Source organism: Periplaneta americana, chromosome 2, assembly GCF_040183065.1.
Source record: "Periplaneta americana isolate PAMFEO1 chromosome 2, P.americana_PAMFEO1_priV1, whole genome shotgun sequence".
In the NCBI taxonomy this organism is placed as follows: Eukaryota; Metazoa; Arthropoda; class Insecta; order Blattodea; family Blattidae; genus Periplaneta; species Periplaneta americana.
The window spans coordinates 208,169,566-208,184,058 of NC_091118.1; the positions used below are offsets into that span (position 1 = coordinate 208,169,566).

The following is a 14,493-nucleotide window of genomic DNA, read 5'->3' on the forward strand; positions in this document are numbered from 1 at the left end:
GGTACTATAATCTGGTTGTAGATTAAAGAAACTCACTGTCCGATATTACCCGATATCCGATACTATGCAACTCTCCCCTAATAGTGGATTGAATTCGGCGTAGCTCAGTGGTCAGAGCGCTTGGTACGTAGAAGCAAGGACCCGGGTTCGATCCCCGGCGCCGGAGCGAATTTTTCTCCTCAAATATTAATACGTAAGTTAAGTGGGCCAGTACAGCCTAATCTAGAGCCCGGATGTTTAGGAATTTATAACAGTTAAAATAGGCAATAAAAACATAAAAAAGCAGAATAATCTTTGAAAAAGGCATTATAAATTTTAAAAAAGCATAATATATTTTAGCAATAAATTTAAATTACATCAACATAACTCACACCTACTTCCGCGATCTCCAGATTTCAATCCGGTCGCCTTTTGGTTGTGGGTTACCTTAAAGAACGAGTTTTCCTGACACATCCAACAACCCTACTGCAACTGAAAGACGCCATCTCGCAAGAAATTGCCAATATTCCAAGACATTATCTGCAAAATGCTGTGCATGGTGTCACAGACAGAATGCTGTACGTTGAACAAGAGAACGGCGGATATCTTCCCAATGTTTTGTTAACCCCGTTGTTTGCCCAACACTGTGATGTTTTTGTTTTTTTTTCCCCCTATCTCAAATATTATAATATTTATAGCGGTTTAATGTTTGAACTGACTTTTGAAATACCCTATACATTAAATATTTTAGACTATGTTGTTCACATATAAGAACTATACAGGCATTCAAAGTTTCATTAAAATATCTCAAGTACTTTCTTATCAGGTAAAAGCTCTCCGGCTGCACAAATTACTTCATGAATTTTCATTATTTAAGGAAAAAATAAAGCTTAGTTTTAAAAAACATTAAAATGCTTAGTGCTGTACTGATAATATATATTTATTTTATTTATTTTATTTTATTTATTTAATAATAACATATACATAAAAACTTTACATTAAAATACATGCCTTTTTTATTTTCGAAGGACTTACAGATTCTGGGAGAAAAATGTTGAAATAGAGTAAAATACGTAAATCAAGATTTCAGGTATAACTCCCTGCAAAGTTGATCTGAATAATTTCGAGGGAAAAATTGTTCCGGGGCCGGGCATCGAACCCGGGACCTTTGGTTTAACGTACCAACGCTCTACGAACTGAGCTACACGGGAACTCTGCCCGACAACGATCCAATTTTTCCCTCTATATCCACAGACCTCAAAGTGGGCTGACAACCGTCAAGCAACCAACATTGAGTGCACACTAACTCTGTGTGACTTAAATTGTGGTTTCCTGTTAACGAACAGTGACGTGTATTATGCAAATCAAGATTTCAGGTATAGAGTAAAATAATTTGTTTCGGAAAAAGTATTATGTGTGTAAAATAATTATACTAACGAAAGTGTACATGCCATCTTAAGCGTCTGATTTCTTTGTCCACTATATTGATCAATTTCCATATCTACGAATTATAGATACTAAAATCGATAAACCCAAAGCACCTTCACAAGCAGAAAATGTTGAAAAAGACTGAGGAAGAGACTAGTGAAGTGCTTTGTGTGAAGTGTGACATTATATGGTGCAGAAACATGAACATTACTACGAAATGAAGAGAAGCGATTAGAAGCATTATTATTTGTTTTATTTTATTGGGTTTATTTTACGACGCTGTATCAACATCTAGGTTGTTTAGAGTCTGAATGATATGAACGTGATAATGCCGGTGAAATGAGTCCAGGGTCCAGCACCGAAAGTTACCCAGCATTTGCTCGTATTGGGTTGAGGTAAACCCCCCGAAAAAAAACCTCAACCAGGTAACTTGCCCCGACCGGGATTCGAACCCGGGCCACCTGGTTTCGCAGCCAGACGCGCTGACTGTTACTCCACAGGTGTGGACTAGAAGCATTTCAAATGTGGATATGGAGAAGGATGGAAAGTGTGAAATGACAGACAGAATAAGAAATGAAGCTGTGTTGGAAAGAGTGGGTGAAGAAAGAATGATGCTGAAACTGATCAGGAAGACAAGAAGGTATTGGCTGGGTCACTGGCTGAGAAGAAACTGTCTACTGAAGGATGCACTGGAAGGAATGGTGAACGGGAGAAGAGTTCGGGGCAGAAGAAGATATCAGATGATAGACGACATTAAGATATATGGATCGTATATGGAGACTAAGAGAAAGACAGAAAATAGGAAAGATTGGAGAATGCTGGGTTTGCAGTGAAAGACTTGCTCTTGGGCAGAGAATTAGCCTATAAATGAATATATAGTAGCAAAACTGATTATCATTAGGTTTCAAAAATTTATTTAAAATATTTGTCTTGTAAACCAAAAATAAGGAATACCTTTCAAAGCTTAGAAAAATGTAAATATCTTGTAGTTAATTTTCAAAATTAATATTTTAAATAAACTATTCTCTGCACGTCTCTTTTATGTTTTCATATTCTTTTACTTCTATTGATAATGAGTTGCATTTCTTACTTCATAACTGCCCCTCATGTAAATCATTATGAATAATAATTATAGCATACTAGTGGGTTGTGCAGCAAATGCTGCAAACTAAGTTCATTAGACGTTCACATAAACATTTTTCAGATTTATTTTCAATGAAGAATACCAGACATTCTGAAAGTTATTTGCTTCCATAATAATGAAAGATACTCTCTCTCGAGCCAATACTGTAGAGAACCACGCATATAAATATCTACACCACACCGCCATTAAATATATGAAAAGGACCCAACCCCACTTGATTAATAACTATAAAAATATTTCATTTTTAATAATATTATTATCTTACGTAAGTTTTATAGCTATATATACTATTTCCGCCACTCAGTAAAATATAGAAATCAAAATCTAATTTAAGTTATTCTCTACATCTACTTATATAACCCCAAAACGTTTCACTTTCATATCATCAATATAGCATTAATATGTATAATTAATGAAAAAAAGTCACATCAGGCATTAACTACAATAATATTTCATTTCTAATGGTAATAATGTCATCAAACCACCTCAAGTTTTGTAGTTTTTAATATCCAATACACAGCTGTACCCAGAAAATTACACACCGCAGAATCGAACCTGTATATTATTTTAGTAAGTTAAGTTTTTAATAACCAATTTAATTTGAGCTCTAAATATGTCAGCATTCTTGCAGATCATGGCCTTCGTGTTTACTGTAGTGTGTTTTTTGTTTTATTCTGAAATGCAATTATTCTCAAAACTGACGACAGATGGATTTTGGAAAATAGGAAAATTATGTTGAAAAATTGACATTTCACTGAAAACTACTATTTTTCTGAAAAACTTTGAGTTCCAAGCTTCAAAATGAGGGGTTATTTATTAAAATCCGTTCAGCCTTTTTCCCGTAATTTCCATTACCAGTTCAAGTTATATATATATATATATATATATATTGTTCCTCCATATTTATGTGAGAAATTGCTTTCATAGGTGTCTACATAGTCTGTGTACTTCCTATAATACTCATAAATAAATCTTAATAAATGAATAATATTTGGCAGCCCGATGAAGAAGCCCATGTGGCGGTGCTCTCAACGTGCCCCTGTGAGCGCGACCTGCACTACGTGGTCACCACTGAGGGCCATGTCACGTACTGGAGCCAAGCTCTGCGACCCGATTCCGTGGACGACGCTCCTCCCACCCAGATGATCGACGGTGCTGCCATCTGCAGGCTCAATTTTAGGTGAGTGTTGGGTGTTCTTAACAATGTTTTCACTATACGACTATCGTTTTTAGTTGAGACGAAGACTGTGTAACATGTATGATTTTTGTATAGCTCCTGTAAGATAATACAAAGCGAGTCAAACCTAAGTTACCAGCATTCTTACCGAGCTACGAGGTTGCTTTCTAACGGGCAGCGGGTTGGGGTTTTCCGGTTAGTTGTTTCCTATAAGCCCGACCCTGGGCGTGAATATTCTTTTTTAATAGTTTACACTAAGCCGGCGACACAATTTATACTGGCATTTTGCATTGTCAATGTCAATGCGTTCTCTGAACTATAATGATAGCATCTTCCTCAATGTAACATCTACTGAAGCAGTCGTATAAGTTATGTTTACGTAAGTTTCGTTACAATTTTCCAGAGGCTACACAACCATTGAAACAATGTGTTAAAGTATTAAGTGGCGAGAAACGGATTTCGTTTCCGATAAGGAGAAACGTTGTCCGAAGCGTGAACACAACTTGTATAGAGTGCGGCAAAAAAAAAATAAAAAAAAAGATAACTGAATGAAAGAATCGGTTTGAACGGCTGATTGGCTATGTGCTATGTTACTCGATAATAACACGGATAATAACGTAGAATTTGGGTTTTTCTTTCAAAATTTTTTTTAACAGTCCTTTATGTCCATGCATAAATATAACTGTTATAAATTTTCTTCATCATTTATAACCAATCCACAGTTTCTGAGCTACAGAAATCATTCGTAAAACTTAATTAGAAATGTGAATCCAATTGTCATGTCGTAAATTGTTCTCTCACAAAAAAAAATTCAACAGCTCTGTTGACACACCCTGTGTATTGGATATTTCTGTAATTTATAATATTAATGCAATTGACTTACCATAAGTTTTCTCACAAAAATGTTAACAGTTTTGTTGACTCTGTTTATTGGAACTTTTTATAATTTTATTATTTTAGTAGGTTATTTTACGAAGCTTTATCAACATCTTAGGTTATTTAGCGTCTGAATGAGGTGAAGGTGATCATGCTGGTGAAACGAGTCCGGGGTCCGGCACTGAAAGTTACCCAGCATTTGCTCATGTTGGGTTGAGGGAAAACCCCGGGGAAAACCTCAACCAGGTAACTTCCCCCGACCGGGAGTCGAACCCGGGCCACCTGGTTTCGCGGCTAGACGCGCTAACCGTTACTCCACAGGTGTGGACTATAATTTTATTGATGTTATTAATCTGAATTTTCTTTCGTAAGTACTTCTCACAGAAAATTTCAACACCCTTTCTGAATTACCCTATACATTGAATTTTTTTGGTAATTGATAATATTAATCTAACTGCACTGTGATAATTCTCTCATAAAAATTTCAACAGCTTTGACGACTTACCTATACATTGAATCTTTTTTTAAATTTATAATATTAATCCAACTGAACTAGAATAACTGTCATAAAAATTTCAGCAGCTTTGTTGACTTACCTTGTATATTTAATGCTTTTATAATTAATAACATTAATGAAACTGGCCTATCATATGCATCTCTCTCACAAAAAGTACCAATAGCTTTTCTTACTCATCCTGTATATTGAGTATTTTTATAATTGGTAATACTAATCCAGTTGGTCTATCATATCTTTGATCTATCTTATTTTTTTTATACTTTGTATGTCTCATTTATTTTGACCTGCTGTTCACATTTTATTATGCTCTTTCCTTTCTTTCTGTATGTTATATATTATTTCTGATTTCTACTTACTTGTTTACATTTTATTATTACTTATTATCTTATTCAGTTTTGTGTGTAAAATTGTAGTGTACTTTGTAAATTTGTAGTGTTTTTTGTAACGCAGTTTTACTCCTGGTTGAGTGTTAGAGAAGGCCGTATGGCCTTAACTCTGCCAGATTAAATAAATTATTATTATTATTATTATTATTATTATTATTATTATTATTGTTATTATTATTATTATTATTATTATTATTATTATTATTATTATAAATGGTTCTCTCGAAAAAAAATTCAATAACTGCACCGATTCATTCTTTACATTGACTTTTTCTGTACTTGATAATATTAATAGAATTAGCCTATTTCAAGTAGTTTACTCGGAAGAAATTTCAACAGCTTCGTTGAGTCACCCTGTATATTGAGTGTTTCTGTAATAATTGATAATAGTAATTCAATTGACATGTCTCGAGTAGTTCTCGCTCAAAAAATGTTAACAGATTTGTTGATTCACCCTGTATATTGAATCTTTCTGTACGGTAGTTGATAATATTAATTCAACTGCACTATAATAATTTTAGTTTTCTAACAAAAATGTTCAACAGTTTGACTTAGCCTATATACTGAATATTTCTGTAATTAATAATATTAATCCAGTTGGCCTGTCTTAAACAGTTCTCTCACAAACAAAAATTAAAAGCTTCGTTGATTCACCCTGTATATTGAATGTTTCTGTTGATAATAATGATTCAATTGGCATATCTTAAATAGTTTTCTCATAACATTTAACAGCTTTCTTGACTCATACTATATATTGAATCTTTCTGCAATTGATAATATTAATCCAACTGAGCTATAATAATTAGTTTTCTGACAAAAAGTTTCAACAGCTTGACTTGGCTGTATACTGAATATTTGTGTAGTTGATAATATTAATCCAATAGGTCTCTCCTAAGTAGTTATTAGACAAAAAAATATCAACAGCTGTGTTGACTCACCCTGTATATTGAAAAATTGTGCAATTAATAATATTACTTCAATTCACCTATCTTAAGTAATTCTCTCGCAAACATAATCCAACACATTTGTTCACTATTTACACTAGCAGTCTTACTAATAAACCGTGTATAGTTTTTATACGAGACTTATGCAGAGTTGAGACAGAAAACGTTACTAATAAACCGTGAATAAGCGATGGACGTATAAACAGCCTGTAACTATACAATGGGAATTGCTTTGCAGTAGTTATATACACGAAACCCCTTGTTTAAGCGTTGTATATAGCGAAAAAATGGCCGCCCCTCTAACAGCTGTTCGTATCGACTGTCATTTTATGATGAAGGTTGCCTTGCAACCACAGAAGAACAAACCAAAGAGCATAGAATTATTAGAATAATATTGCTGTAGCTTGTACTCTTTGACCAAAATGTAATGTGGTAATCGATTAGAACCAGTTGTACTATCGATACTTAACACGCCACACTAGAGCGCTCTACCGGAGGCAATAGAGAACCTCAGATATTCTATTACCTTACGTAACGAAGTAATGATGAAACTATGACGTAGCTGTGTAACAGTTATACCGTTATACACGACGTATGTAGTGATTATTAGTAAGGAATTTACACACGACTTATAAACGAGCTACTCATTGTATTAGACAGTTAAACGTCTGTATATAGAGTTTTTATTAGTAAGACCGTAGATATTTCCACACTGGACAAAGCATATACAGTATAATGACCAGATGAACTAACATTTTTTCTACAATCTTTCAGTAAATTAAAACCAATTATGTTACATGGATAACGCCGTATAATTTGAGTTTTTTCTTTCAACTCGCGTTTTATACTGCAGCGCACACATAATTCAATTTACTTCAGCAGAGTATCTCCGTTCCATAGCGAATATGGAAATTTTAATTACTACAAATCCAGCCTACAAACGCATTCCTAAATCCCCCTCTATTTCCTCGTGAATGAACCACCGCACTCACCGACCGGATACATTAACACTGACAGTGCGTGTTAACAGTGGAGAAAGGGTTGCCCCCCAATGAAGTTTTAATTAACTGTCCGAAACGAACACTTTCGCGTAATCAGTCTTGATTAAGTCTCAGTCTACTGCCTTTATCTAAAGAATTCTGTAAAACAACTGAGGAAAATCTTAAATTATTGATGTTTTGTAAGCAGTGCCCCTTTCCCGACTCAAATTATTTTCTGAATATAAGCCAGAAATGCTACTTTTGAACGTGCGTAGATTTAGAGATGGGAACGATATATCGGTTTTTACGAAATACCAATATTTTCGTTTCGATATAGCGATAGTGGAAACTCAAAAAATTTGGCAATATGGGAAATTTGTCAATATTCTTGTATTTCTTCTACTGCCAAATTTCCTCCAGAGTTTTAAGAAGTTCAATGACACGATCACAGAGTGCAACATCTGAGTGTACTTCTAGTTTTCTTTTCATTCGAATCCGCAGATATTGTTACTAATAGAAAGAAGTGTTGAATACTTCCTGTTGACGTTGTGGTTGTGTGGACGTGAGTATACAAAGACGGAAGAAAAGTGTTGTTCATTACCTAGGTTTGTTTGTGCATTATATATCAAAAGTTGAGATTCCATATTATAAGGTAAGCAATTTATATAATTAATATTTTCTGTTAATAACTCATCAGGCCTTAGCTCGTTTTATGTTCTTCTTAGCAAAAAATGTCTTCTACAGAGTAGTGTGAATTAGCCATTTTCCTTTATAGTGATATATTGCTGCTCTCTTAGAACAAGAATGTGTACTCGATGGTAAAATTTAAGAGTAGGGACGTATGAGGGATTTTTACAGTCTTCAATGCAGCACTGTGTGTAGTGTGTTGCAGATATGGCAGGGGAACGAGGAAATTATTCTGAAAAATATTGCAAAGATGATTTGCGGGCTGCGGTTGGGAGTGTTTTGAAAGATAGATGGTCGACTTACAGGGTTTCTAAGAAGTACAATGTGCCCTTTAACAACTTAAAGAGGTTTCAGTATGCATCCTCAGGACCCGATGACGTTGTCTTTCCCAAGAAAGGAAGATCCCTAGCTCTAACCATTGAGGAAGAGCAAAAACTGGTTACGTATGTAATCAAAATGCAAGAACTTTGGTTTGGGCTATCGACAACAGAAATTAGAAGACAAGCCTTCAATATAATTAATAAGAGTGGTCGGAAAAATCCATTTTTTTTTCTTGCTTTTGTTTTCTGTTTATGGTATTTAGTGATTTCTTGTCCCAGTAAATTAAGTTTTATAAACCTTGTACCACTGTTTTACTTTGAAAAATTTATTTTTTAATCGTATTGCCTAATTACCCCTGTACTATTGCCAAATTATCCTGATGACGTACCAAATCTGGAAACATGTAACTTGTTATTTATTAGTGTGTTATGTGTAAAGTAATTTAGATTTGTAGAATTTTCTTTCAGAGGTTTATTGGGATTTAATGTTTAAACACATTCCACAATAGAGGAATATTTAATTTCAGAATATGTAACTAAAAAACTGTGTCAAAATACAAAGTATTGCCAAATTAGACGAGTCTCCCATGTATCGATATCGACATTTTGATTCAATATATCGTATAATATATTGGTTTTTCTCATAAACTTATCGATTTTTTGGTGGAACTATTATCATTATCAACAACAACAAAATCCACACTAGACAACTCTGATAATTCCCGAGAGATAGCGCTACTGAAGGTGGACAGTTACATAATTATGCAACCTCACTCAATATCTTGTTCTAATTGGTTGGACTGGAATTAGAATTTAAACTGTTTAATATGCAGCACCAAATTCTAAACGCAGCGTGTGCGAACGTGAGACAGACGGGAGGTTTATCTACTACTGTTTAATATTGTTATTAATGTTCTCTAAGTAGGAGAGCAACTCCTACCCTGAAAGGGAACCGTCTGACCTCAAAACGGTATCAAAACTTTTATTTCTATATTCTGAAATGGAAAGAGAAACAAGGATTTCATATCGATGTGACATCTTTTTACGTCTATGATTTCTACGCACAACCTAGTGCAGACATTGTTTTCTTATTATATCTTTTAGAGCATAAAAATTCTATCCCTAAAATCATCACCATTATTGTTTGGAATGTTGGAGTGTAACAATAACTTGCAATGGGAACTTACTATAGAAGGATTGTATCAAATCAACTCTGAAGTTTGTTAAAACTTGTAACATTCTAAGTACGGTTTACTTACATTTAAAAATAATTACGTTGTTAGGTAGAAAAGAGCATTATATCTGGTCCTGGATTGAATCCTATATAACATTAGAATAATTGAATCGTGTTCCAATATCAAATACTCAACCATGTAGACTTCACTTAACTCTTTCCTACTATATCATTTAAGCTCCCTTGCCTCCACCATAATTTTGATTTAGGTTATGACCTACATCATATGGTATTGAAAATGTATTGTTTATTGTTACAATTTTACATTTATGCTTTTGACTGTTATGATGTTAATTTCAATAGTAAAAAGGAATATTAAAATTTTATTGTAATACAGTAAATGTACGCCTAAAATGCAATTTTCTTACGGAATAGCGATATAGGCCTATCGATAATCGTTCGATATATCGATATATTTTATGCGATATATATCGTTTATCGAAATTAGGTTTGCAATATATTGCAATATCAATATATCGGTATTTAATTTATTTCCTCCATCACTAATTGCAACAAGAGAAGCAATATCATATCAATGACGTCAGCAATAAAATTTAGCGCACTGCGTTGTTCTACTGTTTAGTTTTGGTACGCAGATAAACAACTTTTCCTTTGTATTCGTCAAGCTTCTGAAATTAAAAATCCCACTTTATCATTATTGTATGTACTAAAATCATTTTCATTAATTGACGATGAATGTAAACATATTCTTTTTACATTGAAAATTGTTCAACAAAGTCCAAATAATATACGAAGAATAGTCGTTCATGTTACTATACTCGACAAAACATATCCCTAAATCGACTGTTAAAAGATATTTTTGTCTTACCTTTGATGCGTTACTCAGTTGTTTTCCTGTTTCCCGTCTTCAATTGTTGCTCCATCGATGTCATCCATTTGCTGTGGCCACGAGAATCTCGTACACAAGCACGCAGCTTGCCAAATTTTCCTTTCCTTTGCGCTGCAAGATTCCTCCTACAAAGAGACAGACAAAAACGTTATTGAGACATTCTGAATGCGTTTATAATTGCCTTCGTTACTCCTTACAAGAAGATAAACAGAAGAGAACTTGAAAGAGTTATAAAATCTAAACCATTCATGAACTCGAACTGTAAGCTAATGGCTTGAGAAGTGACAAGAATTTTAACATCAAATATTTGATCATTACTATATTATTATAATAATTACTACCGTAATCTTTATTACAATTTCCTTCATTGTAACATATAAAAGAATGTGATTTTCAGCTCAGAAATTGAAAATAGTTGCTGTTGATTTATTTCAGTGCTTTTTCTTGTTCACATTATTAGTGTTTTGTTTGTTTTCATGACCTACTCTATAGCAGATGATTACACCTACTTATTTCGTATAAAGTTTTGAGATAATTGAATAAATTACATTAGTATATACTGAAAGATCATTCAGTGACATAAATGGAACAGTTAGGCCTATATTTCCATGCATTAAATTTATTGCGGATTTTTTAAATATGTTAAGGATTAGTATACGGTGTCATTTAAAAATGGTTTTGTCACGACTTTCATACTACAATAATTATTTCCTAAACACTGGCATAATTTTTTACTTATTTCCAGTACCCTCTGTATATTATTAAGAATTGGAAAATTGGTTCTGACGAATTTCAACATGCTGTTCTAAAGTGACTATAAAGTTTATTAATATCAAAATAATACAGGCTATGGCTTGAACAATTTAATTTATTAGTATGGCATTATTTTTTTCAAAGTGACACATTTCAAGTGATCCCCTCGGTAATATATTCTTTGTTACAATCTTACCCGGAAATTGTTCATGACACGTTGGTTCTGATGATTTTGGCAGAACTATAAAATGAAATGAGAACTTACTTACTGGCTTTTAAGGAACCCGGAGGTCCATTGCCGCCCTCACATAAGCCCGCCATCGGTCTCTATCCTGAGCAAGATTAATCCAGTCTCTACCACCATATCCCAACTCCCTCAAATCCATTTTAATATTATCTTCCCATCTACGTCTCGGCCTCCCCAAAGGCCTTTTTCCCTCCGGCCTCCCAACTAGCACTCTATATGCATTTCTGGATTCGTCCATACGTGCTACATGCCCTGCCCATCTCAAAAGTCCTATGTTCCTAATTATGTCAGGTGAAGTATACAATGCGTGCAGTTCTGTGTAACTTTCTTTCGAACTAGTTTCTTGGGAATACCAAATTCAGTAAGAATATTATATAAAACTTCTCTCTTAACCGAGTCATACGCCTTTTTGAAATCTATGACTAATTGATGTACTGTACCCTTATACTCCCATTTTTTCTCCAATATCTGTTGAATACAAAAAATCTGATCAATAGTCGATTTATTACGCCTAAAATCACACTGATGAAATAAGAAGAGAAACATAAACGCTGTATAGATACTACACGAACTGTCAATATACAGTAAAAAAGCTGACCCTATGGTGTGCTGTTTCTGTTAGAATTATCATGGTTCCTACTTTTTTCAGAATGAAAATGAGCGCATTAATACAGTGAATGCTGAAAGTTATCGGCAATGTTACAGATATTATTCAGACACGCACAGAATTAACCGGTGACAATTTTGACGTGGCCAAATCGATCGGCGATCAAGTATACTGTGACAGATTCCCCTGAACCTCTCCGATACTGCTGCTCTCCTTTTTTGTGGAAATGACTGTAAGTAAAGCCTCGTTCACACTTTTCAAGTAACTTCAATTCAAATCACGTGATTTCAAGTAACCTCAATTCAAGTTCCAGTTCAGACATATTCAAGACATTTTGTTTTCAAGTAGGATAAAATGGCGTCAATGGAAGTTGTGCAATTAGAAAAATTTCTATATTAGCAAGCCTCCGTGCCAGGGAAATTATACATATACTAGTGGCTTGTGCAGCAAATGCTGCAAACTAAGTTCATTAGACGTTCAAAGAAACATTTTTCAGATTTATTTTCAATGAAGAATACCAGACATTCTGAAAGTTATTTGCTTCCATAATAATGAAACATACTCTCTCTCGAGCCAATACTGAAGAGAACCACGCATATAAATATCTACACCACACCGCCATTAAATATATGAAAAAGACCCAACCCCACTTGATTAATAACTATACAAATATTTTATTTTTAATAATATTATCTTACGTAAGTTTTATAGCTTTCAGTAACATATACTATATATACTATATAGCCGCCACTCAGTAAAATATAGAAATCAAAATCTAATTTAAGTTATTCTCTACATCTACTTATATAACCCCAAAACGTTTCACTTTCATATCATCAATATAGCATTAATATGTATAATTAAAGAAAAATAGTCACATCATGGCATTAACTACAATAATATTTCATTTCTAATGGTAATAATGTCATCAAACCACCTCAAGTTTTGTAGTTTTTAATATCCAATACACAGCTGTACTCAGAAAATTACACACCACAGAATCGAACCTGTAAATTATTTTTACTAAGTTAAGTTTTTAATAACCAAATTAATTTGAGCTCTAAATATGTCAGCATTCTTGCAGATCATGGCCTTCGTGTAATATTGTTTACTGTAGTGTGTGTTTTGTTTTATTCTGAAATGCAATTAGCTAGTTCTCAAAACTGACGACAAATGGATTTTGGAAAATAGGAAAATTATGTTGGAAAATTGACATTTCACTGAAAACTACTATTTTCCTGAAACTTTGAGTTCCAAGCTTCAAAATGAGGGGTCATTTATTAAAATCCGTTCAGCCGTTTTCCCGTAATTTCCATTACCAGTTCAAATTATATACAGTATATAGATTGAAGAAGACGTGTTGTTCAGTACGGGTTAGGAAGTAGATTAGGAAGAGAAATACACGACCATTGACCATTACAAGTCAAGTAAAAGTAGAAAGGGATTCAACTTCACTTGAAACTTGAATTCAAGCCGTTAGTTGACTTCAAATCAACTTGAAACAATTCACACTTTTCAAGTTCGTCGAATGAAGTGACTTGAATTTAAGTTAAACGTGTGAACGAGACTTAAGAGTGCTTCAAACTGAAGTCAACTGTCTGGACTCACTGTGGTTTCGTCTCAATAAATCAGTCAACCCAAAGTTGAGCAGACAAGTCCACACAAGGTAAGCAATCCCAAATGATCTGTGACTACAGAAGAAGTCTATTGAGACATCTGGAAAGCAGACAACATTGTTGAAGACGAGATCTCTGATAACTCCAGATCGTTCTGGTTGGATTAGAGGTTGCGCAATGAGACAGAGATGGAAAAAAATAAAAGATGATCACGTTCTCAATTGCTGAGAACGGCTCTGGACGGTTCCACTCGAAAGGGCAAGCACCCCAGTCTGATACAACAGGAACTGTGTAATCGCGTTCATTCTAAGCTGTGCTTAATGAAGTTTAAGAGCCATTCGACTGTGAAATTGACTTTTGTCTCCCTGGAGAGGGTTCCTCACGTCCTTGCACCGAGGACAGTGGGGGGGGGAAGAACTATGGCCAGAACAGACTTGCCAGGTCATTAAAACCAGGAGAGGCGCTCTGGCACTAAGATTAAGGGAATGCAAAAGCTAGTGCAAGGCGAAAAGTCAATTTAAAGTTTACAAACTTTGAAATTTGTTCGCCGTCACCCTTCTCCCCCCCCCCTCCGTCACTGATATGCTCGGCCTCCCCTATCTTCAGCATACACAAATATTATTATCTCTCAAGTTCAATTTTAAGTTCGGAAACTTGGAGGAAGATACTGAAACCAGTATCAGCCTGCAAATGGCTTGTTTCTCCATGCTAATGTCCACTCCCCACACATTATTGTTATTCAGATGGA

At 34.3% G+C, this 14,493-nt stretch overlaps 1 protein-coding gene across 2 annotated transcripts in view; it reads left to right on the forward strand.

Moving 5' to 3' along the window:
• The window catches only part of LOC138695094 (C3 and PZP-like alpha-2-macroglobulin domain-containing protein 8), a 976,398-nt gene that overhangs the window by 872,551 nt on the left and 89,354 nt on the right, over nt 1-14,493 (forward strand). For both annotated transcript variants that reach the window (XM_069819482.1, XM_069819483.1), the window contains exon 8: nt 3,550-3,731. In XM_069819482.1, coding sequence (XP_069675583.1) covers nt 3,550-3,731 — 182 coding nt within the window. The remainder of the gene's footprint in view (nt 1-3,549; nt 3,732-14,493) is intronic.